General features: G+C 44.4%; 1 protein-coding gene across 1 annotated transcript in view; it reads left to right on the plus strand.

The window, feature by feature from the left end:
* POLA1 (DNA polymerase alpha 1, catalytic subunit) overlaps positions 1-24,468 on the plus strand; it is a 1,864,208-nt gene that overhangs the window by 514,839 nt on the left and 1,324,901 nt on the right. Inside the window, exon 19 of the mRNA XM_078657805.1 lies at positions 23,342-23,458. Coding sequence (XP_078513931.1) covers positions 23,342-23,458 — 117 coding nt within the window. The remainder of the gene's footprint in view (positions 1-23,341; positions 23,459-24,468) is intronic.

A 24,468-nucleotide genomic window follows, 5' to 3' on the forward strand; every position in this document is an offset into this window, starting at 1 on the left:
GGAGTACCAAGCAAGAGGTGCTCCTCATATACATATGTTGCTGTGGATCAAGGATGCACCTAAATTTGGAACGGATGCAGACGACTCAGTGATGAGTTTCATAGAACAGTATTCTACGTGTGCTGTTCCAAACGCAAAGGAGAAAAAAAGCCTAAGAGAAAAAGTTCTACGTTTCCAAAGCCATCGATGTGGAAAGTACTGTCGTCGTAAATTCCGGAACAAAGACAAGTTCTACACCAAATGTCGTTTCGGCTTTCCACGATCGGTGATTTCTAAAGGAAGAGTGAACAGTTTGATGTCTTCGCTGCGACATAATGTGATGAAGAAATCACCTAAAAACACATACAATTTGAAGAGGAACGAAGAGTCTAAGTACATTAACGACTACAACCCGGTGATTTTGTCCATGTGGAATGCTAACATGGATATACAGTTTGTGGCTGATAACTGTATGGCTGTGGCTCGGTATGTGACATTTTACATCACCAAAAAAGAGAAGACAGAATTGAAGGATATGTGGGAGGACATTTCCCATGAAAAGAGCCTCAGCAAGAAGTTGTACAGTTTCAGTCTGAAGATGTTGTCGCATCGTGAAATCGGAGCTTACGAATGTTCTGACCGGTTGTCTTCAGCAAGTCTCTATGCCAAGTCCAGGAGTATCGTTTGGGCGAGTGTTGGTCTTGCTGCAACGCGTAATCGAGTTCTGAAACCTATGCGGGAAATTGAGTATTTGGCGGAAAAGGAGCCAAACAGTACCGACATTTTGAAGAGCAACATGTTGGATACATATTATCCAAATCGAAGCAGTCACCTCGAGAATGTTTGTCTGTATGAGGTTCTGCAAAATTACATATTCAAGAGGAACATCAAAGAAGATACTGAGAAAGGAGTGTATGCTGTAATAGGAAGTGAGGGATGTCTGGTCAAGCAAAGAAAATGCCACTTGATAAACCATCGAAAATTGAGTGGCGAATCTCCTGAAAAAAAGGAGTTTTTCTATTTAGGACTTTTGCAACTTTTTAAGCCTTGGCGTGCAGAAGAGGAACTGCTTGGAGATTTCCTTTGTTACGAAGACTCATTCAATGCTGCCAAGGAGACCATAGAATGTCCTGCTTTTCCCAAATATGTAGAAATGTTGAATGTGGAAATTGAGCAGGAAGCAACGATTGCAGCCGAGATTGCCAGAGACAGTTCTCAGGACAGTCAGAGTTCTGCTTCATTGAGTCAGGATCCACTAGGAGGACCTCTTATCGAAAATGAAGCTGCCACTGCTATGAATGAAGTGGAAAGAGCCATGGCACATGCTCAGGAGGATGCGGTTAACTTAGAAGAGTTGGAAAGACAACTCAACGTTGAGCAGAGGAAAATATATGACGAACTTACCATGCAAATTGATCATGGATTAAGTCATGACAAGAAAGAGTGCTCATGTACGTCGTTGAAGCCTGTCCGACTGTACGTGAGTGGAGAAGCGGGAACTGGAAAAAGTTTCCTTATTAAAGCAATTTCATGTTATTTGCAGGAAAGGACAGAGTCATCGCTGTCTTGTGTTGTCACCGCTCCAACTGGACTGGCAGCACATAACATTAAAGGGATTACTTTACATCGTTTACTGATGCTGCCAGTGGAGCATGACAACAAATTAGAATATCACAAGCTATCTGGAGATGCTTGTTTTGAAGTTTCAAGAGTCTTGAGGAAAATGAAACTTCTTATCATTGACGAAGTAAGCATGGTTTCCAATGTCATGCTTGCCTTTGTGCATTTGAGAATGCAAGAAGTTCTCAAAACAGAGTATGATGTGTTATTTGGTGGCAAACACATCATTGTTTTCGGAGATCTTCTGCAGCTGACACCAGTGAAAGGGCAACCTGTGTTCAAAATGCTCACGCATGAAGATACCAGGAAGTGCTTAGGGAGTATTGGCAACGTCAATATATGGTTAAACTTCAATTATGCTGAACTGCATGAAAATATGCGTCAGGCAAAGGATGAAGTTTACAAGACTATTCTACAAGATGTTAGAATTGGAAAAGTGACCGAGCATGGGAAAGAAGCTTTACATGCACGATTACTGACAAATTTATATCCAGACGAAGATGTTGTGCCTGAGAATATTTTTCAGAAAGTTACTGAGAAAAAATCTGGAATATGTTTGATGCCAACTCTTGCAGAATGTGCCAAATTCAACAACAAAATGTTGCATTTAGAAAAGCAAGAGATTGTGAAATTGGAAGCTATTGACAGAGTAGAGCATATGGGATCAACAATTATTTTGTCTGAGAATCTGAAAACAAAATTGGATTCATTAGAGAAGAGTATATCTAAAACTGCGGGTTTTGAAAAGACTCTGAATGTGTGCTTGAACTGCCGTATAATTTTAAGAAGGAATTTACATGTTGAAAGAGGTCTGGTAAATGGATCAATGGGTAATGTTGTTGATTTTGTGAAATACAGAAATAGAGATGGAATTGAATTTTTAAAAATTACATTTGATGGCATTGAGGAAGTACAGCTAATTGCTCGTTGTTCTGCTAGATTTTTGCTTGTAAAAGACTTATATGTTCGTCGTAAGCAGTTTCCTGTTTGCTTGGCATATGCGGTGACAATCCATAAATCGCAAGGTTTAAGTGTAGACTGTGCATTGGTGAATATTGGCAGTTCTGTGTTCAAGGAGGGTATGGCATATGTGGCATTGTCACGAGTTAGGACTTTATCGGGATTGTACTTGATTGAGTGTGATGTCACAAACATTTGTGCGGATCTAGATTGTGTTAAGGAATACAATAGGTTGAGAAGAGAGTATGCGCCACATTTGCCTCAGTATCCTTTGTTTGAGAAACGTGTGGTAGGCCGGAAACGAAGAAATGTGACCAATACTGGGGAGGTTGTAGCAAAAAGACGAAAAGTCGATGAACCTGAAATTATAAGCAGAAACAAAAAGGATTCTGTTGAAGATGTTGTTGGTTTTCAATTTGAAAACAGTTCTGGTGTCAACTGCTATGCTAATGTAGTGATTAATGTTTTGTTTTCTCTACAAAATGTAAAAGAAGAGATTGTGGTCAATTCTGATCAAAGATTTTGCAGTTTGTTAAATTCTGTGTTAGAGAAATGTAGCACTGATAGAACAAACATAGAAAGTGTGTCTGAAATTCGAAATCTGTTAGACAGATGTTCAGGCCAAACACAATTCTCTCAAAATAGTCAGCAAGATTGTCAGGAGTTTTTAATGTATATGCTTGATGTATTGTATGCTGAAGGTGTAGATGTAGATCATCTGTTTGGGCTTTCTTATCAATGGCAGCATGACTGCGAGAACTGTAGGGTATCAAGTAGTACTAGTGTAGACTCAGAAAGATTTATATATTTAACTTTGCCAGACAGTAAATCAGTCTCTTTTAATAAGCTAGTAAAAGCAGCTGATCACAATATGGAGTGTAGGCAATGTAAATCTGAAATGATGTCCACATTATTTATACGAACATATGGCCAGTATGTCATTTTAATGTTCCAACGATGTAGGCCTGATGGAACAAAATTGACAACTTTAATTAAAAATTTTGTGGCTTCACAGTTGTCAATATCAGAAAGGACTTTTGTAACTGTAGCAATTATATATCATGATGGTTCTTCAATAACATCAGGACATTATACAGCTTATTTAAAGTGTAGAAATGGATGGTCATTCTGCAATGATTCTGTTTTAATTTTTTAAAAAAAATTGCCATATGACTTTAAAAACTCTTACCTGGTGTTTTTAAAACCAAAGTTTTAGGGAAAGAATCTCGGGATGTGCTCTGAGGAATTTCAAGAAGTTCTCATGGCTCCTACACTATTTGGCCTTGAAGATAAGTGTAGTACAGAGACATAACTTTTTACCATAACACTGGACGTTATTGAGAAATATGTGCACTTTGAATGAGTTCAGAAAAACTATTTCTTTTTATAAGCTAATTGAAGCAGCGAATCAAAACATGGAGTAGAGGGAATGTAAGTCTGCAATGCTGTCTACTGTTTTACATTGCTTTGTGATTAAAAGTGATGTAGAGAATTAAATAATTGTACTAGTCATAAAGGTAGTGTAAGTCTGCTTCATAGTAAGCAGTATCAGTGTGATAGGAAATGTAGAACATGATTGAGCAAGAAGGGGAAGATATTACTAGTCCAGGATTGTGTAAATGATCTTCAACATTTTAATTCTGAAAGTTGTGGAAATGCGAAAAGACGGGATTGGCTAACAAGAAATCCAAGAGTTATACATGGCTCTGACAAGATTTGGCCTTGTGGAATCTTGTGGTAGAGAGCAAGAAGTCATTTATTGTATGTAACATGTTTTTGAAAACGATGGAGGTTTTCTTTCAGAAAGTGGCGGGTTGAAAGTAATAACAGCACAACAGAGTGTAAGCTGTTCATAGGACATCCTTGGCCGTCATGGAAAGTAAGTTAACTTTAAGGAGTTCTGAATTCTGATTTCTAATGTTGTATGGGTTTTTTAAACACAATCATTTTGATTGTGTTTTTTTTTCCCCGCTGTTATATGATGAATACCTTCAAGTCACTGTTTTAGTGAAATTTGATACATTCTGAGAACAGCAAAAATAAACCATTTAACATGTATAATTAATTCTGTTCTGTTTGCATTTATGATGTACATGTAGAACTGTGTAGGAGGCATGGAGAAGGTGAGGCTTCTGTAAGTGTCAAAGTTGTTGCATACAGTGCTCATATTCTACGTAGTCTTTTATATTTCATTACTTTCACTGTTTCTGACTGATGTAAAATTTTTTTTTTTAAAAGAACAGTAAGTATAAGGGAAGGAAACAGACAGTTATGTTAAAAGAAACACAGCTATAGGGAATAAACTAGGGATACTGTTACCCGCAATCCTCTGCTGATGATGTCACTGAGCATGTCATGAATGATGTAATATGTGACATCATCAGCAGTGGATTACGGGTAATAGTATCTCTAGTTTACTCCCTTATAGCTGTCTTTCTTTTAACATAAGTGTCTGTTTCCTTCCCTTATACTTACTGTTCTTTTTTTAAAAAAAAAATTTTGGGTTCGCTTCCGGTTCGCGTACCGGGGAGCGAACTGGGAAGCGAACTAAGAGAAATAGAGGTTGGCACAGTTGCAAATATTGTACCAATTTTTTAATAACGGGGAGGTAGTTCTGAAAAGAACTTTTTTTTAAATTGTTTTTGTTGTTTTATATTTTTTTAATTATTTTTCTGAACATTTTTTTACTTTTTTTGAATTTTTCTGAACAGTTTTATATTTTTTTTGTTTTTTTTTCGGAGGGGGCAACGAAAACGATTCATTGTAAAGGGCTCAACAGGAGCAAGAAAACAAAAAAAAAGAATTTATTGTTTGGGGAGTTTCGGACAAACATGAGCATGATTGTCAATAGCTCTGTTGATCAGAGTGATGCTACTTTCTGCGTAGCAAATGAATCCACTGCAATGTACGCAGACTTGTTTTACTTCACGAAATCTCGTTTGTATATTTGGCACCATCTCCCTGCCCTCTGGTCCCGTTACTTCCGGTACAACAGATCTTCTGGCCATAATAGGGAGATTATCTAGGTCGTCCTGTTCCTCTTCTTCCTCTTCTTGCTGAATTATAACTTTAGCAGGTGGTCCACTCTTCCTTGGATGTGTGGTGGAGGTGGTGGGGAAGCACCAGCTGAAGCTAGTAAAGAAGCCATTGCTCACTGGTAACAAAGGGTCTTTCTCTCACAATGATGAAAGTCAGAGTGAGGAAAGGAGGGATTTTCACCATTTGGGAAAAAAAATAGTTCTCAACCAATGAAAAGTGTTCATTTTAGATCATATGACCTAGTCTTACATCATTAGGAAACCGAAAGTGAAATGAACCAATGAAAAGTGTTATTACCAAGTCACATGACCTGCTGTGTGTATGTTACGCGCTTTGCAGGGCCTCCCGGTTTGCTTCCAGAAACCTGTGCTTTGCGACTCGGTAAGCGTACGAGTTCGCTAACGTAGCACGTCATATGACGTATCACGCGACAACGCGAAACGTCATGCGGACGGGAGGCGTCACGATGTTGTTTTCTAACGCGGCAGTTGCGGTAAAGAAACGTTTACCGGCTCGCGGTCTATTTCGCGGCATCAAGGTCAGCTAACGGGAAGCTTCCCGATTCGCGAAGCGGGAACGAAGAAAAAAAAATATTAAAAAAAAAGTTATTAATAAACATATAAAATATATTTTTGGATTTAAAGAAGAATACATTTTACAGCTACAGATATTAGCTGTTAAAAAACCAATGAAATTCACTGAAAAAACCATAGGTTATAGACCATATATAGTTAGGAATTAGCATTTACAAAACCTTGAAAATTCACTGAAAAAACCATAGGTTATAGACCATATATAGTTAGGAATTAGCATTTAAAAAACCTTATTTTACTCACACAAAACCATTGAAATTCCATATATAGTTAGTTGCACTAACTATATATCGCGCACCCGCAATCCACTGCTGATCATGTCGCATATTACATCATTCATGACATGGTCAGTGACATCACTGATGACATCACTGATGACATCTCAAATGACATCACTGATGACATCTCACTTGACATCAATGATCACATCACTGATGATATCATTCATGTGATAATACAATGCATCTCCTCACACTCTAATATAACCTCCGTTACACCCAGTGTTAAATAGAGAGTATCATTTTTGAAACCATTGACACACCAATACTAGTTACTACATACGCACTCACTGATTCCTATGTCTACACACACATTCACTCATACAATCATTCATACATACAATCACTCATCTTTACAACACTATCATATGCACTCATACACCTATACAGACACTCACACTCTGCCACTCATCCATGGAGTTACTCACACACCTAGTCAGTCCTGAAAAGAATCAATCACACTTCCATTTTCTCATCTATACAGTTAAACACAGAACACCTTACATTTTTGAAACATATACTAACACATAGTTACTCTCTTATAGAATCACTGATACAAGTACACATTGATCTGCACAGAGTCACACACCTCCCAGCCAGCCATACACACACTCAGTCTCCCATACAAATACTTGTGCAACCAATCAATAACCCATATAGCTACTTATATAGCTACTGATTAACACGTGCAGCAGCTTGCACAACAACAGACATACTGATGCACACTTTTAGACAGTTTAGTCACTAACCCGTGCATTCAGTAAGACGCATTTAATCACTCACTCATACAGTCAATCACGCACCTACTAAAACCTTTATTCAGACACTTATACATCCACTCATTCTTCAATATGTAAAACATATTTAAACTTTACAGAAACACATAATCACTGGATGTTGTCATCAGTGATGTCATCAGTGATGTCACTGACCATGTCATGAATGATGTAATATGTGACATGATCAGCAGTGGATTGCGGGTGCGCGATATATAGTTAGTGCAACTAACTATATATGGAATTTCAATGGTTTTGTGTGAGTAAAATAAGGTTTTTTAAATGCTAATTCCTAACTATATATGGTCTATAACCTATGGTTTTTTCAGTGAATTTTCAAGGTTTTGTAAATGCTAATTCCTAACTATATATGGTCTATAACCTATGGTTTTTTCAGTGAATATATATATATATATATATATATATGTGTGTTTTTATTTAATGTTTCAATAGGCTTTAGACTTTCCTCCACACAAAGAAAAAGGATGTTGCCACTAGCCTTGTACACAGTCCTATTCCAATTTCACCTAACCCACCAACACCCATATCCAGCATCCACTCACCACAACTATCTGAGGCAGGTAGCATGTCCCCTCACCGCCAATCATAGAAGATGATGATGACATGCCACAAGACCTACAATCTGGGGATGCTTGGGATAATATTGAACTACAGGGAAATGCAGACCCTGATCTCTATCCCACACGGCCATCACCACCTGACGATGCTTCTGGGAATCAAGATTTAATAGCAAGAGCAGTAGCATGAAGAACCTCTATATAAGGACGCAATAGAGGAAGATTTCCTTTTTAAAACCCTATCTAATGCTCAAAGGGGGACTCAATATCCACCACTCCTTATTGGTATGATACGTCATTCAGAGGACATTTTTAAAGACCCTGTCAGAGGTAGAACAATAGCGCCACACATTTACAAAAAAATATAAAGCTGCACCCTCTGATCCCATATATATTAGAGGTTGGTTAACTCCCGACTACCTAATGGCATCTAATCTAAGAAAAAAGTCTAACTCCCAACCAGGGAATGCATCTTCCCCAGAAAGGGAGTCCAAATTGATCGATGCCCCTGGGAAACGTGTAGCTGCACGATCCGCTTATCATTGGCATATAAACAGCCAGGCTCTATTTAGATTGCCATGATAGAGCTAACTGGGACGAGATAGAGGGGCATCCCCCAACATCTCCCACAGGAAGACAGAAAAAGAGGACAGGAAATAGTTAATAAGGGAAAGCTCATTACAAATCTATAAAATGCGCACTAGGTGCAGCAGACAATGCTGTTAGAGGTATAAATACCAGTCTATTAAGTAGACCTGTATGGCTCAATGTCTCGGGGTTAGAACCTGAAGTGCAACAAGTCATTCTTAATTTGCTATTAGAGAACGAACATCTTTTCAACCCTCAAGTGGACACAGCCCTTGAGAAAATGAAAAAAGACAGAGGCTCCCAAATCAATGTGGGCTCTGCAGACAGGTACTTGCGATGGTTCATTTCGTAGACCCAACTATAAACAAAGTGGATATAAACAAGGTACAAGATCTGCCTCCTCAGACAACACAGGGTCAGCATATAAAGTCAGGACAAATCGCTTCTACTAACCCCTTTTACAAGGGTGCATACAGAGGAAACCTGTTAAAGGAGTAGGTCCCTGAAATAATTCCCGTAACTCGAACAGAAATACCAAACAATGACTTCCTTACCATCCCCCCGACTATTTAACACCTGTCGATGGTAGTTTCCAAAACTTTCTCTCAACATGGAAATCAATCACAGCAGATCAATGGGTCTTTAATATTATCCAATATGGTTACTGTCTGGAGCTCAATACAACTCCTCCATATATTCCATCTCACAAACACAAATTGTCAATACAACATCAAATTGTCCGATGCGGAAATATCAGCGTTATTACTAAAAGGAGCAATATAATCAGTCCAAAAACCGTATCAAGGAACATGGGTATATTCATTATACTTCCTCATTACCAAAAAGATGGAACACTGCGACCAATTGTCTACCTCAGACCACTCAATCATTACATCCTATCGGAAAAAACTTCTATATGGTCACTCTTTAAGTACGCATTCCATTATTACAAATTGCGACTTCATGGCTGCCTTAGACATAAAGGACTCCTACTTACATATACCCATCTATTCCGCACACAGAAAATATCTAAGGAAGCCATTATCAATTCAAGGTTCTTCCCTTTGGAATTATTAACCCACCAAGGGAATTTTCAAAATGTCTATCGGTAGTTGCAGCACATCTTAGCCTACCAAACATCCATGTCTTTCCAAATTTAGACGATTGGTTGATAATAGCAAACCGCCTCAGCAAACAGACACAACAAATTCTGAATTACTGCATCAATTGAGGTTCACCATCAACCTTCAAAAGTAACATCTACAACCAGCTACAATAAAATCATATCTAGTAGCCATGCCCAATACACAATTGATGTTGGCATATCTAAACACACCGAATAAACATTGTAACATTGATTCAATAATTTCAAACTGGAACTCAAATGTCAGTCAAAATATTCCTTCGACTTTTAAGCATTATGGCATCTTGTATTTCAATAGTTCCACATGCCAAACTACACATGAGACGTAAAGAATGTGTCTCACATCAGTTGACACAGTTAAAGGTTCAACTCGAGATCTAGTGTTGGTAGGCAGCCGCCCACATCACTCTTTGCAGTGGTGGAATCCGCAGAACATATCCGAAGGGTGGCCATTTCAAGACCCAGTTCCCTAAATAATTCTGACCGTGAATGCTTCCCTTGTGAGTTAGGGAGCTCATGTCCAAAACATAACAATTCATATAGTACGAAACGCCAAAACAAGGGTCTCCATATCAATTCCAAGAGCTGCAAGCTGTTCACATAGCAGTCAGAGTTCCTACCTCACCTACAACACAGTTGTCCTAATTCGAACAAACTATATGACAACTATGTATTGTAAACAAAAACGAGGGGTAACTCACTCCCTCCAATTATCATGTTTAGCACAGAAAATATGGAGCTCAGCAATAGAGCACAACATTCATCTCCTGGCGTTCCATGAACAAGCAATCAAGTTGCAGACCTTTTAAGCAGGATGCATCAACAAGTCCATGAAAGGAACTCCACCCCACAGCCCTCCTAACATACTTTCAAAAATAGGGGTTTCCTCAAATCTGTTCACAACCCCAGAAAAAGCAAATAGCACACACTTTGCACACAGGTACCCACACCAGCAATCCAAGGGCAATGTTCTTCGGATTAACTGGCCAGGGATATTTGCCTACGCTGTTCCTCCATCTCCCACTACTTCCATTAGTGGTCAGAAAGCTCAGACAAACATCCATTAATATTATACTCCTAGCGCCAACATGGGCTCACCCACTATGGTTCTCAACACTATCTCTCTAGTCTCACAGGAGAAGCTTCACCTCAACCCGGACCTTCACTCAGAACAAAGGTATACTAAGACACCCCAATCCCAAGGAAATGAACCGTACAATATGACTCCTGAAGTCTCAGAATTTGGATACTTGAACTTACCACAGCAGTGTATGGGTATTCTTAAAAAACGTTTTTAAACCTACCACAAGGCGATGCTATGCAGCTAAATGGAAAAGATTTGTGTTATACTGCAGATCAACAAAGTCAATCCCCTCAATGCACAAGTACGGACCATACTTATTGCTTTTACAAACCACAGAGTTAGCTTATACTTCGATACGATTACACCTGGCGGCTATTGCAGCCTATTTGCAAAATAGACAGCACATATTATTTAAAATGCCTGTTATTAAAGATTTTATTGAGGGGCTTAAAAGATCATTCCTCCAAACCGTCCACCAGCATGGAACTTAAAAATTGTACTAGTAAGACTTATGGGGCCTCCATTGTAACCACTGCACTCATGCCAATTGCTATGCTTGTCTTGAAAAGTTGCCTTTTTAATTGGTATCTCTTATTTAGAAGGGTCAGTGAGATTCTGGTATTAACCTTGGGAGAACCCTTCTTCTAGCTTCATAGAGACAAAGTAGGGCTTAGAACAAAAATTCCTTCCAAAGGTAGTTTCCAATTTTCATATTAATCAATAGAATTTTCTGTCTACTTTCCACAACCTGATTCAGTTGCAGAGAGAGCTTTACATGCTTTAGACGTTAAAAGAGCTTTAATGTATATCGACTGGACTAAAACGTTCAGAAAAACTAAGCAATTATTTATTGCTTTCACACTTCCCCACATGAAAAATGGCATTTCCAAATCTGGAATTTCAAGATGGATAGTCAAATGCATCCAAACAAGTTATGCTAGAGCTCTGTTCCCCAAAAGTTCACTCTACTCACAAAATAAGAGCTTCTATGGCATTTTTAGGGAACATTCCCATTGCTGATGTTTGCAAAGCAGTAATGTGTTCCACTCCACATACATTTACAAAACATTGTGTGGTTGCATTTGCGTGTCAACATGCCAATGTTGGCCAATCTGTGCTAAAAAGGTTTTGAAACGACTGCAACCCCCCATGGGTTAACCACTGCCTTGGGAGAAGGGTTGCTTTACAGTCTATGCACATCATGTGTATCTACAGCACACATGGCTCGAACGGATTGTTGCTTACCAAGTAAGCATCTGTTCTTGGCATGTAGTGCTGTAGATTCACTCGTGCCTTACCTCCTCCCCAAAATACCCTGTGTAGGTTGCAGTTTACATACTTTACATACTTTACATTACATTAATCCCTTGGACATCACATTACTGATGCATTCTACACCTCCATTCTCACCTATCTGCAGTAATTCAACCATGTGCAGCATTACCAAGAGGAGTTTTCACACAGCATTGTGACTCAAAGAAAACTTCTTGGAACAAAAACAACTTGTAATCATCCGAGCCCAACACTAAATGGTAGACTTATTCCCAGCATGTGAATCTACAGCACCAGACATGCCAAGAACAGATGCTTACAGGGTAAATCGCATAATCCTTTTCAGACAAGTTTACAATTTTTTATCCCAGCTGTCCTGCCCACACATGTATTCCAGTCTATACGTTGGTGATGCATGTCCCATTGCACCCCTAAGCGGCTTCTGTACCAGTTGCATACTCTGGGGCCACTACACCTCCCTTGCTCCCCAGCCTCCTTGCCTCCGGGTTTAACGATCCAGCCACAGATACCACAGCGCCCGCTCAGTGTCCTCCGGCCCACCCTGGGCAATGCCCCCAAAGAGCTCCTCCAGGAAACATGACTGAGGGCTGTATCTCTAGCTGCTGCAACAGGGTAGCCTGCATCAGGGCAAGGTCTCCGTCCGGGGCAAGAACCTGCGTGACCATGGGCCCTGCAGCGTCACTGCACAGCATCATGGGCTCCATGACATCGGGGCCACACAGGCGTCAAGAGAAGTGACAAGCAGCCTGGACTTCGCACATTCAGGCGTCGTAAATCACTTCATCTCCCCGTGCCTACCAAAAATGAATGTATCCTTTTGTAGCTTGACTGGTAAAGTGCTCCAGTATGTATGGGTTGAGTTCACTCTATATTAAAAAAAAAAAACTGCCAAGAACTAACAGGTCTTTCTTGGTCCGGTCTGACCGTGCCAGCTGTCGTCCCAGTGAAGAGGCGGGGTCATAGAGCGCTCTGACCCTTGTGAAGTCAGGGCAGCCACCACTGATAACAAGCAATAAACCGTGGTGGTGTAATTCACTTTGGACTAGAGGCTCACAGTAAATGGCGCGGGTGGTGGGACGGAAAGGAGAGCGACTGGGGACAAGCAATAAATGGTGCGGAGCTATTCAATAACCGTGCAAAAATACGGGCACAGCCTAAAGAAAAAGAGTGCCTCAATAAAACCATGAATAACAAAAGGAGTAGGACACGTCACAGGAGCAGTCTCCGTGAGGGAACAGCACACTCAAAGGCGGGAAAAATAGCAACGTTTCACCAATTAAAAGGGAATTTAGAAACGCACAGGAAACAATGAATGATAAGCAGTGGGTGTTCTGAAACCCCAGAGGAAGGATGCAGCACTGCCTAGGCGAGACCTAAAAAGGGAGGGTATTCTGATGGCTTCTTCTGATAGGGTACTATTCTTCAAACAAGGACATGGCTCTAGCAGAGGTTTTCCATGAGTGCTAGACTGCCTACACAAGAATATTTCTGCTTTGCTTGAATGTTAACATACAAAAAAGAGCTCTTGACTTGGTTCTGGCAAGTTCTATAGGCCACTTCATTTTACTTTGAAGGATTGTCTTCAATCTAATGATCTTGCTCTGTGCCATCTTTTGAGTATCCTTTCTTTGATTGGGAACCAATGAGCTGATTTTAGGGACGTGTTCGTAGTTGCTGCAGCCTCAGATTATTAGGCTTTTTTTTTTTAAATACAATCTTGCTAACTTTGTAAAGCTTGGAAGAAAAAAGGGACTGTTTTAGTGTCCCTTTCTAACGGTGCAAAACTGTTTCCACTTGCTAGTGTACTTGCAAAGTCAATAGGTCTAGCTTTATTTTGCTAATGCATGCAACCAATATGCACAATAACAATAACACACAAACTGTGTAGGATCATTGTGTAATTTACTACACCACATCACAAGCTTTGTGAATACAGCGGGCGCAGGTAGAGGAGGCACAGAAAGGCATGATGAAGTGTGTAAAGCGCTCTGATATCTGCAAAGATCTTGTTCGCGCTATATAAAACTTTCTAAATAAATAAATAAGTGTCATTGTACAAATATTGTGTGCATTCATTTCTGAATGCCTTTGTTTGACAGGTAAAGCCAAGCCTCTGATGGATGACTATGCTAGTGATAATTCAATAACAGAACAAATCAAAAACATTTGTATAGGAGGCTTGGGTCTTTAAGCTAACTAGATAGGACCACTTCTAAATTGTATACAAACTTGTTATCCAGTTACGTTCTTTTTCAAAAAAGTTTAACAATACACAAGCCACTGTCCTTAATTCAGGTGGAAGAAGATGCTTTTTATTATCTCACGCTGCGTGCTTCCTACCAGGACCTGTGAGGAAACACGCAGCGTGAGAACGGAGCAACACAGTATATTCTGGTGGAGCGTATATAACAAGGCACAGAAGTCCCCACCAATCTGAAGAATAAAGGGTTTTTAAAAACAAAAGAGTTCTAATCATTAAGAAAAACGTCCTGGCTCCTGCCATTGATTATTTTCCATGAAAACCTTCACTGAGAACAAGTGCGGCCTTCCACACTGTCCAATTACTTAAGACGACACAACCAGGTCCAGATGAGGACACCTTAACAGATTCGGGGTTTGAAACTCGTTGACCCCGGCTTCTGGGATAAGGCTGTTGTAGTGTGTTCTGGGAGAGATTTTGTATTAATACCACTCTCCAATCGACAACACTTTTAGTTCATATTCCCAGAGCCATAAACACTTGCAGGAAAATATAGACATATCTTCTAAAAAAGTATATTCGCCCGCCTAATGTCTCTGATTCTAGTAAGGGACTGGTCATACATGTCTCATAAATGTACACGTCATTACGTTTGTATGTTATTTTTGTATATATAATTGTTTTTTTTTACATATATTGTATCTTGTCTATAAATATGTTGAAAAATCATGTGTTGTCCTTCATGATGAGGCTAAAATGCACAAAACATCTTTCTGAATATGAAAGAAAAGTGAAATAAATCACACAGGCTCATGAATTAATGACATTGGCTCGTTTATTGTTAAACATTTTTGAAAAACAAGGTAACTAGACATCAAGTTTGTATACAAACTAGTGGGCCTGCAGCACTGATTGTGCCACCCACATGAGTAGCCCTAAAAAGTTATATAATCTGCAGGGTCTGCACTTGCTTTGTAACTGCCATGTCAATCTAGCAACTGCACCCACTTGCCAGGCCCTAACCTTCCCTTTTCTTACATGTGAGTACCCTTAACCGCATGCGCGCTAGCGGTTTTCCCGCTGCGCGCTGCGATTGAAAAAAACCCGCGTTACGTGACGAGCTCAGCTCGTCATCCGCGTAGCGCAGGTTACACCCATGACGAGCTGAGCTAGTCATGAGCGCCGAAGGGGTTAAGGAAGGCCCAAGCTACCTCTGTGGGCAGGGTGCAGTGTATGTGAAAGGTGGGACATGCCCTGATGTGTGTGGCATGTCCTAATGGTGAAATACTGCCAATTTCGTTTTTTCACTATTGCAAGGCTACCTGTTCCCATAGGATAGATTGGGGAGTTTGCTTATAACATCTTATAAGCATAACTACATCTGAAAGAGACACGTTAGTATTAGATTCCTTACCTTAAAATATCCCCAGGCGTCAGACTGATCCGGAAATGTTTGCGTAGCAGTACCCTTGCGCGTCGGTAGGCGTCGTCTGGGGCTCCGCGTCCGTCGTCGGCGTCGTGGGCGCCGTGATGACGTCGTCGGAGTACTTAGACGCCGCCTCCGCGTGCTGACGTCAGTTCTTCTTTTTTCTGCGCCAGCAAGCGCAGATCTGGAAAAAGCAGTAACCCTAGTCAATTTTTGACTAACTTTTTTGATCACTTTTTGATTGTTCTCGAAGTCTCTCGACTCCGAACGGTGCCGTAGGGATGCCCGGGTTCAAGCCCTGTGATGATTGCGACCGCCTGATGTCGGTCACGGATCCTCACCGCGTCTGTTTATCTTGTCTGGGCGTCGACCACGACGACAAGGCCTGCTCAGACTGCCGGGTCCTCTCTTCCAAAGCCAGGTGGGAGCGGTCCCGCAGGCGACTCGAACTCCGGCAGTCGGTCCCGCGGCGTGCGAGGTCCCAATCCCATGGGAGGTCGAGGGACAGGTCGCGGGCTCGGAGCCACCACAGTTCCGAGAGTAGGCCGCACTCCTCCGGGTCGAAGTCGTCGTTAGGTAAGCGGCACAAGAAGTCCAAGCGGCGTCATCGCTCTTCGGACTCCCCCCGACGCTCGCGCAATGCGGCCGAGGGTTCGGGTGACACCACCCACGCGGCTCCGTCGGAGTCGCGGGCGCCGCGTGCAGCTCCACACCCTCCGGTCCCTGGGCTGAACGCGTCGCAGGAGGAGATCGAGCGCTTCCTCATGGCCATGAGGAAACTCTCTCCTCCGGCGGGCTCCGCGGCGCCTTCGACGCCGCCGACTCCTTCGGGCCCGACGCCGCTGGCACCTTCGGGCCCGGCGCCGAGGGGTTCAGTTGTCCCGGCGCCTTCGGGGCCGGCGCCGCAGGACGCCGCGGCCCTCCTTCGGGATCTGGTTCGTCGCCGGTGGATCTTACGACCTCCCCGGCGTCCCCGGTTCCACCTTCGTTCCTGTTCAGCTGTCGGGACGGCCCCGATGTGCGCCGCTCCAGACGTCGTTTGGTGAATTTCACTTTTATGAACAGGCCCCATTAGTTGAGAACCCTGAGTTTCAGGAGGTGGGTGATGAAGAGGACTGGTAAGGGTCTGAGGACCCTCTGACCAGGGAGTGTCAGTCTCATGAGGACTGGACAGGAGACCTTGGGGAGGCAAGTGGCCTGGACACCTCTCCAGACACTGGTTTTGTCTCCCCTCCTACCGTGGCTTCAGAGGAGGGGGCAACCTATAGTGTGGTGCTGATGAGGGCTGCCAAGGCCTTGGGCCTTGAGCTCCCCGTCGCGGCCGTGAGGACTAACCTCCTCACTGAGGTCCTTAAACCGCAGTCAAGCTCGGCCGAGCCTCTGCTGCCCTTTAATGAGGCCTTGACCGACGTTCTTCTGGGCACTTGGTTCCACGGAAGGGGTGCGCCCACACGTGCCGCTAGCCACGCTCCGCAGGGCAATACCCAACGCGGTGGCGGCCGTGGTAACCGCCGTCCAGGCGGTAGGGGTCAACGGCGAGGTCAGTCCACACCTTCCCCCGCAGCATCCGCCTCTAAACCCTCCTAGTCCGTGCTTTCAGGCCCATGTGACGCCAGTGGGGGGCAGGGTTTGCCATCACCACCTCCACTGGCGCACTGTCACTTCGGACAGGTGGGTGCTGCAAATCGTCCGAAGGGGCTACTCCCTCCCCTTCGAGGCGACTCCTCCAGCCATGCCACCGCAGAACCACCGTGTATCGGGGGATCATTTGCGACTTCTGCAGGAGGAAGTTATGGCCTTCTTGGCCAAGGGGGCCATCAAGCGTGTTCCTGGGCCAGAAGTAGGGTGTGGTTGCTACTCCCACTACTTTCTGGTACCCAAGAAGGGCAAAGGGGGCCTACGCCCTATCTTGGACCTAAGGAACGTCAACGGCTTCCTCCGGAAGGAGAAGTTCAAAATGCTGACACTGGCTCAGGTTCTAGCTGCCCTGGACCCAGGAGACTGGATGGTAGTGTTGGACTTGCAGGACGCTTACTTTCATATCCCCGTCCTGCCTGCCCACCGGCGCTACCTGCGGTTCATGGTGGGCCACGAGCACTTTCAGTTTACCGTGCTCCCCTTAGGCCTTACCAGCGCCCCACGGGTGTTCACAAAGGTGATGGCGGTGGTCGCAGCTCATCTGCGCAGGTTAGGGGTTTCAGTCTTCCCCTACCTCGACGACTGGTTGTTGAAGGCGGGCTCGCCCCAGACAGTCGTCAGCTACCTCCAGACTACGGCAGACCTCCTGCTCCAGCTGGGGTTCTCTCTCAATGTGCCGAAGTCACACCTGTGCCCCTCTCAGAAGCTCCTCTTCATCGGAGCGGTTCTGGACTCGGCGCGGTTTCGGGTTTATCCGCCCGAACAGCGGGTCCGGGATATTCAGGCTCTGATTGCCATCTTTCAGCCGTTATCCCGGGTTTCGGTCAGGTTGACGCTGCGGCTTCTGGGGCTGATGGCCTCCTGCATCCTACTGGTGCATCACGCCAGGTGGCGGATGCGGGCTCTGCAGTGGGGCCTGAAGTTTCAGTGGGCCCAGCATCAGGGCAACCTATCCGACCACGTCCTGATCTCGGAGGGCACTGCGAGACAGCTGCAGTGGTGGCTTACGGACCGCGATTGGGTCAGCGGCAGATCCCTCTCCCTTCCCCAACCGGAGCACGTAGTTGTGACGGATGCGTCCCTCCAGAGCTGGGGAGGCCACATGGGAGAGGCAGGGATCAGAGGCCTCTGGTCTCCGGCGGAGACCCTGCTCCACATCAACCTGTTGGAGCTCAGGGCGATTCGTCTGGCACTGAAGGCATTCCTCCCCTCTGTCCGGGGGAGTGTAGTGCAGGTGTTCACGGACAACACCACCGCCATGTGGTACTGCAACAAACAAGGCGGGGTGGGGTCGTGGATCCTTTTTCAAGAGGCTCTTCGCCTTTGGCAATGGCTGGAACGCCAGGGCGTGACCCTGGTGGCTCAACACCTGGCAGGTTCTGTGAACGCCAGGGCGGACGAGCTCAGCCGTCGGTGCATGATGGATCACGAATGGCGTCTGAACTCGGACGTGGCGCAAGGCCTCTTTCAGCGATGGGGAGAGCCTTGGTTAGATCTATTCGCCACCGAAGAGAACGCGCAATGTCCTCAGTTCTGCGCGTTGGCATTTCCAAGGCGGCACTCGCTCAGACGCTTTTCGTCGCGAGTGGAGTTGCGGTCTGTTGTACGCCTTTCCGCCTATACCACTTCTGCCCAGAGTGCTGAAGAAGATCAAGCGCGACCGGGCCCAAGTTATCCTTGTGGCTCCGGACTGGGCGAGAAGGTACTGGTATCCAGAGCTACTCAGTATGTCAGTCGATCCCCCGGTTTGTCTGCCTCTTCAGGAGGACCTTCTATCGCAGCAGTAGGGGACGGTCCTCCACCCGAACCTGTCCAGTCTCCACCTCTATGCTTGGAGATTGAGCGGCGACAGTTGAGGCCATTTGACTTGCCTCCTGAAGTTTGTAGCATCATTCTGGCAGCCAGGGGTCCCTCCACAAAGTCGGTATACGCCTGCAGGTGGAACAGATTTGTGGCATGGTGCACAGCAAAGGCTGTGGATCCCCTCAATGCCCCTCTTTCTGAAGTCCTTCTCTTCCTTCTTTCTCTTGCCCAGCAGGGCTCTGCTCTGGGCACTATCAAGGGCTACCTTTCTGCCCTTTCAGCCTTGCTCAGGCTGCCTGATCAACCTTCTTTGTTCAAGTCCCCTATTGTTAATAGATTTCTTAAGGGCATCACACACACGTTTCCTCCTGTTCCGTTTGTGATGCCTCAGTGGGACTTGAACCTGATTCTTACATTTCTGATGTGCGCTCCCTTTGAGCCACTTCACAACTGTCCTCTTCGCATTCTGACCTTGAAGACGGCTTTCCTGGTTGCCATCACCTCTGCCAGGAGAGTGAGTGAGCTCCAGGCTCTTTCTTGTACTCCACCTTTCCTTTCTGTCCATCCGGACAAAGTGGTGCTACGTACCAAACCTTCTTTCCTGCCCAAGGTTGTCACGGCCTTCCACATCGGGCAGTCTATCACCTTGCCAACCTTCTTTCCGCCACCGCATCCCTCTAAAGAGGAAGAGCGGCTCCACCGTCTGGACCCAAAACGTGCGCTCTCATTTTATTTGGATCGCACACGCCAGTTCCGGGTGGATGACCAACTCTTTGTTGGTTACGTGGGCGCTAAGAAGGGGAAAGCGGTGCACAAGAGGACCATCTCCCGGTGGATCATCTTGTGTATCCAGGCATGCTACTCTTTGGCTAGGAAGGAGCCCCCGGCTGGATTGCGGGCTCATTCTACCCGAGCCACGGCGACTACCACTGCCCTAGGCAGGGGTGTGCCCTTACAAGACATCTGTCAGGCAGCTACGTGGGCATCGCTGCACACGTTTGCAAGACACTACTGCCTGGACAGCCAAGTCCGGAGGGATGGCTTCTTTGGCCGTTCTGCCCTCCAGGACTTTCTGGTGTGATTATTGGTTCGCAGACCCACCACCGGGGTTGGTATTGCTGGGGTATCTATTCTAAGGTAAGGAATCTAATACTAACGTGTCTCTTTCAGATGCACAAGTTACTACTTGTGTAACGATATATCTGTAAGAGACATTAGTTAGTATTAGATTCCTTACCGACCCACCCATCCTCCCCGTTCTGCGAACCAATATCTAGGGTTAGGGTTGTCCCCTTTCAGGGCCCTAGTTTCAATGGCACCAGTGTTGGTTTTTAACATGGCTCTGCGTTTCTGGCGCGGAAAAGCTGTGTCTAAGAACTGACGTCAGCACGCGGAGGCGGCGTCTAAGTACTCCGACGACGTCATCACGGCGCCGACGACGGACGCGGAGCCGCAGACGACGCCTACCGACGCCCAAGGGTACTGCTACGCAAAAATTTCCGGATCCAGTCTGACGCCTGGGGATATTCTAAGGTAAGGAATCTAATACTAACTAATGTCTCTTACAGATATATCGTTACACAAGTAGTAACTTGTGCGCCTGGGAACAAGGTAGGGAAATAAAGTTTAGTATATCTGAACTCGGAATGTTCAAATGCATCTTTTAGTGAGGGAGATTTCTACATTGTGTTTAAAAATACCACTTTTAGAAATTAGATATTTTGTTGCTTAGTTCTTCAGTGCGCCTCTGCTAGGAGGTTTAATGACAGTCTAGCTTTGGAGTGACAGGGGCTGGGTCATGTGCAGTTGCTCCAGAGTCTGGATGATTCAGGGCTAGGCTGAATAGACCTGGTCTGCATTTAAAGTTGGGGGAGGAGATTTCCTTTCACCTGAATGGACCTGGTCTGCCTTCCACAATGCTGTCTCCACCTACTGCGATGAAGCTGGGCCAGAGAGGACATAACTTGTTTGGACTAAGCACAGACACTCTGTCTGAGAGAACAAAGGGATTTTGAGTATAAATATTGGGACCCAGACCCTAACATTTTAGAACTCGCTGGAATCAAGGAACTTGACCAGAATAAGAGTTGCCAGGAGGAGTACTGCCCCTTTGCTATAGTGTTGCTTTGTTGGGTTGGCCTGCAGTTGCTGCTTCTCCCTTGGGCAGTGAAAGGACTGACTTGAATTTTCTTTTACTTGTGCTGAGTATCTCCAAGGGCTTGAAGTAGAGCTTGCCTCCTGTTCCAAAGTCCCAGGGCCTGCAAAGACTTCGTAAACCTCTGGTACCACCTCTGGAAACTGCTGTTTCAGTTGCCAGAGAGTAGGGAAACGCACCGACTCAGTTGCTGGTTTTGTGTCCTGACTGCACCGTAGAAGGCACCATCCGCACCGTAGAAGGCATCATCCGCATCTTGTACTGGAACCCTGGTCTCTACGCTGCCACTGAGCTACTGCTTGCACCATGACCTGTGGGCACAGCAGTCTGCACCGCCTCACTTCACTACACCATCCTGGTTTCACCAACGCTGTCGCTGCTGCTGACTTCGACACCCGTGACCGCATCGTGGCTGGAGGCACCGCTCTTTAGTTTCACGACGCACCGCCTCGTCCCACACAGTCTAAGCCATCCGATGCCAGCTCCCGCTACCTGGCTCTTTTGCTTGCACCGCTACCTGTCAGCACCGCATTGAGCCCAGTCTCGCCCTGCACCGCAAGCATCGGTCTCACCATTGCCGTCTGGATGATCGTCACCAAGCCGCTGCCTGCACCTCATCGGGAGGACACTGCACCCTGCACAGCTTCAATTTGTGCAACACAACCGCGACGGTTGCCACGACCAGCTCACACTAACATGCCAGCCACAACAAGAAAGGTACAGTTACAGAGTTTGTCCAAGCTTTCGCTGGCCCGTACTCACGCGGTCGGCTGGAACTGTTAGACTGTTGTTTTTAGCATTGAGGTAGCCCTGGACAGAGCTACTGACTTGTACGAACTGTTTTTTTTTTTTTAGGTATTTCTGCAATTTTAAGGATATCTTGCAAAGTAAATATTTGTAAGGACTGTATAAGGATCTTTGTCTTTTTGGTCTTGTTTTGGATATATATATATATATATATATATATATATATAGTGGATATTTGTTTTAACTGATGTGGTGTCCTTTTGTAGCGTTTTCATTGCATTACTGTTGGTTATGTGCAAATGCTTTACACACGGCCTCTGAGATAAGCCTGACTGCTCGTGCCAAGCTACTATGGGGTGAGCAGGGGTTATTTTAGGATGCAACTACCTTGCCCTGACTAGGAAGAAGAGTCCCTACTTGAACAAAGGTGCAACCCCTTGCCAAATAGAGACCCTGATGTATAACAAGGTAAGTAACTTGCTCATTAATCCATGCACTGAATAACTCATTCATCCATATATGCACTCCCTTATCCTCCCTGTGAATCCTTCTCACATTTATCCTCTCCACTATCAACACCAATTCACCTTGACTCCAATCAATGCAGCAATTGCACTTTTCGGGGGGAAAAGGCCAGACCTGTTGAGTTTACTTGTGTTTTTCTCATAAACGCCTTCTGGTCAAGTTGAGAGACCGTTGTCTCCCAACCCCCTGATCTAAAGGTGTATGAAGTCTTTTGCATAAGCTATATTGACTTAAGGATTTTTGGTCACACGCCATCGCACATTTACTGCTGGCCACAGAGCCAGCCACTTGTGAAATGCTCCCCCCCTTTCAGGACAGCAGACGATGCTTATACTGAGAAGATGCGTAACCCAGGGTTGGCTTGGTTCCCTAAGCCAACTAGATAGGACCGTGTGGTATCCTTCTCTATGTTTGCTTCTGCACCTTACCCTTACTAGAATGTTATTCATTGAATCTGATGATGTAGTCTTGTTATGGTTCTATTCTGACCGAGACTGTGTCAGTTGCTGCCTGCCTATCTCTGCTGTGGATGAGATCCTTTCTTCCTTTGATAAGAATAAAGAAACTTGTTTATCTAACCTTCAATTGAGATGTACTTCTTCAGACCTCTTTAGAATTGTATACTGAGCAGATAGCAACTCAGCTTATTCCTAGCAACGGACCTTGGAGCGTAGCTAAAGGCCAGATACCTAGGAATTTCATACATGTGGTTCGAGTTGCTGTGTCGTCCACAATGCACCGCTTTAGTTGCCACCATCCTCCTGTGTCATGAACACTTCTATATTACGACGCTGTAAGAAAATATCAGTGGAGACCATCATTCCCACAATAGCAGCATTTCTGAAGCAACATTTACAAAAAATGTGGTTCAAATGTTAATCCACTTGATTTAACTCCATTCTCTTCCATTTACAGGGCCATGATATTTATGGATTTGACCTTGAAGTCCTGCTCCAGAGAATCAACGTGTGCAAAGTTCCTCATTGGTCCAAAATTGGTCGCCTGAGGAGATCAGTCATGCCAAAACTTGGGGTAAATTACTTTCAATTTACCTTTTGTTGAAATAGGGTTCTTGCTTTGCTTCTGTTGTCCTTTACACAGACCGTATTGACTCTACAATAACATTTTAATGTACATTCTGTATGTGGGTGGGGTGGGGTCATGAAAGCCGTAGAGCGAAAACACTGCTTCTGCCTACCACGCCCATTTCTAGTATTTCGATAGTTTTATCTGTGTCGCGTCACAGGGGTTGAGCTGGTAATGGTGTTTCTTTCGGAATTTCTAGAGAATCACAGAATTTAGTAGCAGTGCTGGCCCGCCTTTCATACTAGAGTATGTTGTGTATATATTTCGGTCACTTAAGTAGGCAACGACTGTGTCCATTAAAACAACACCTTCATTGTTGGTTTGCTCAGTTAAACACTTGCCGTTTATTGTTTCCGGCAGGGCCAACTTGGCCGTTAATCCGTTTGAGGATTATAAATGGAGTCCAGTTTAAATTGAATATTTAAGACCGCAAAATAGTATAAGAGCTGTAGCAAATATTTTATGTATGCGGGCAGCAACACTCCAGCTGGAAAGCGGACTAGTCATGCTGGGAAGTAGGGCACATCATCGGTTGCTGTAGTTGTCACTCGCTTGATTCAGTAATTCCTTCAACAATTCATAATTTAACATCCTAGGAACAAAGTTTTGTTTTTGACGTAGAATCTATGGCCTAGTCCTAATGTCCTCCGGGCTGCTAAGAATTGTTTGTACTTTTAATCAGTGCAGGGACGACGGGTCACACATGAAACAGTTAGAAAGACTAGACTCACTGTGTATTTGTTTAATGGTTATTGCTTACTCTCTGTGCCCAGGATGGCCAGGAAATAATGGGCGATTGAAAGGTCCTCTCCATTTCACTTGTGATGAACCGAATGAAATTTAAGAGGGACAAATACTATTAAAACTCACAATAACGGAAAGTCAGTTGTCAGCATGTTTATCCTTTTCTTTCGTGTAAATGTATTTCTAAATGGTGCGTAATACTAATGTTCAGC

This window comes from Lissotriton helveticus, chromosome 8 (assembly GCF_964261635.1).
Source record: "Lissotriton helveticus chromosome 8, aLisHel1.1, whole genome shotgun sequence".
Taxonomy (NCBI): domain Eukaryota; kingdom Metazoa; phylum Chordata; class Amphibia; order Caudata; family Salamandridae; genus Lissotriton; species Lissotriton helveticus.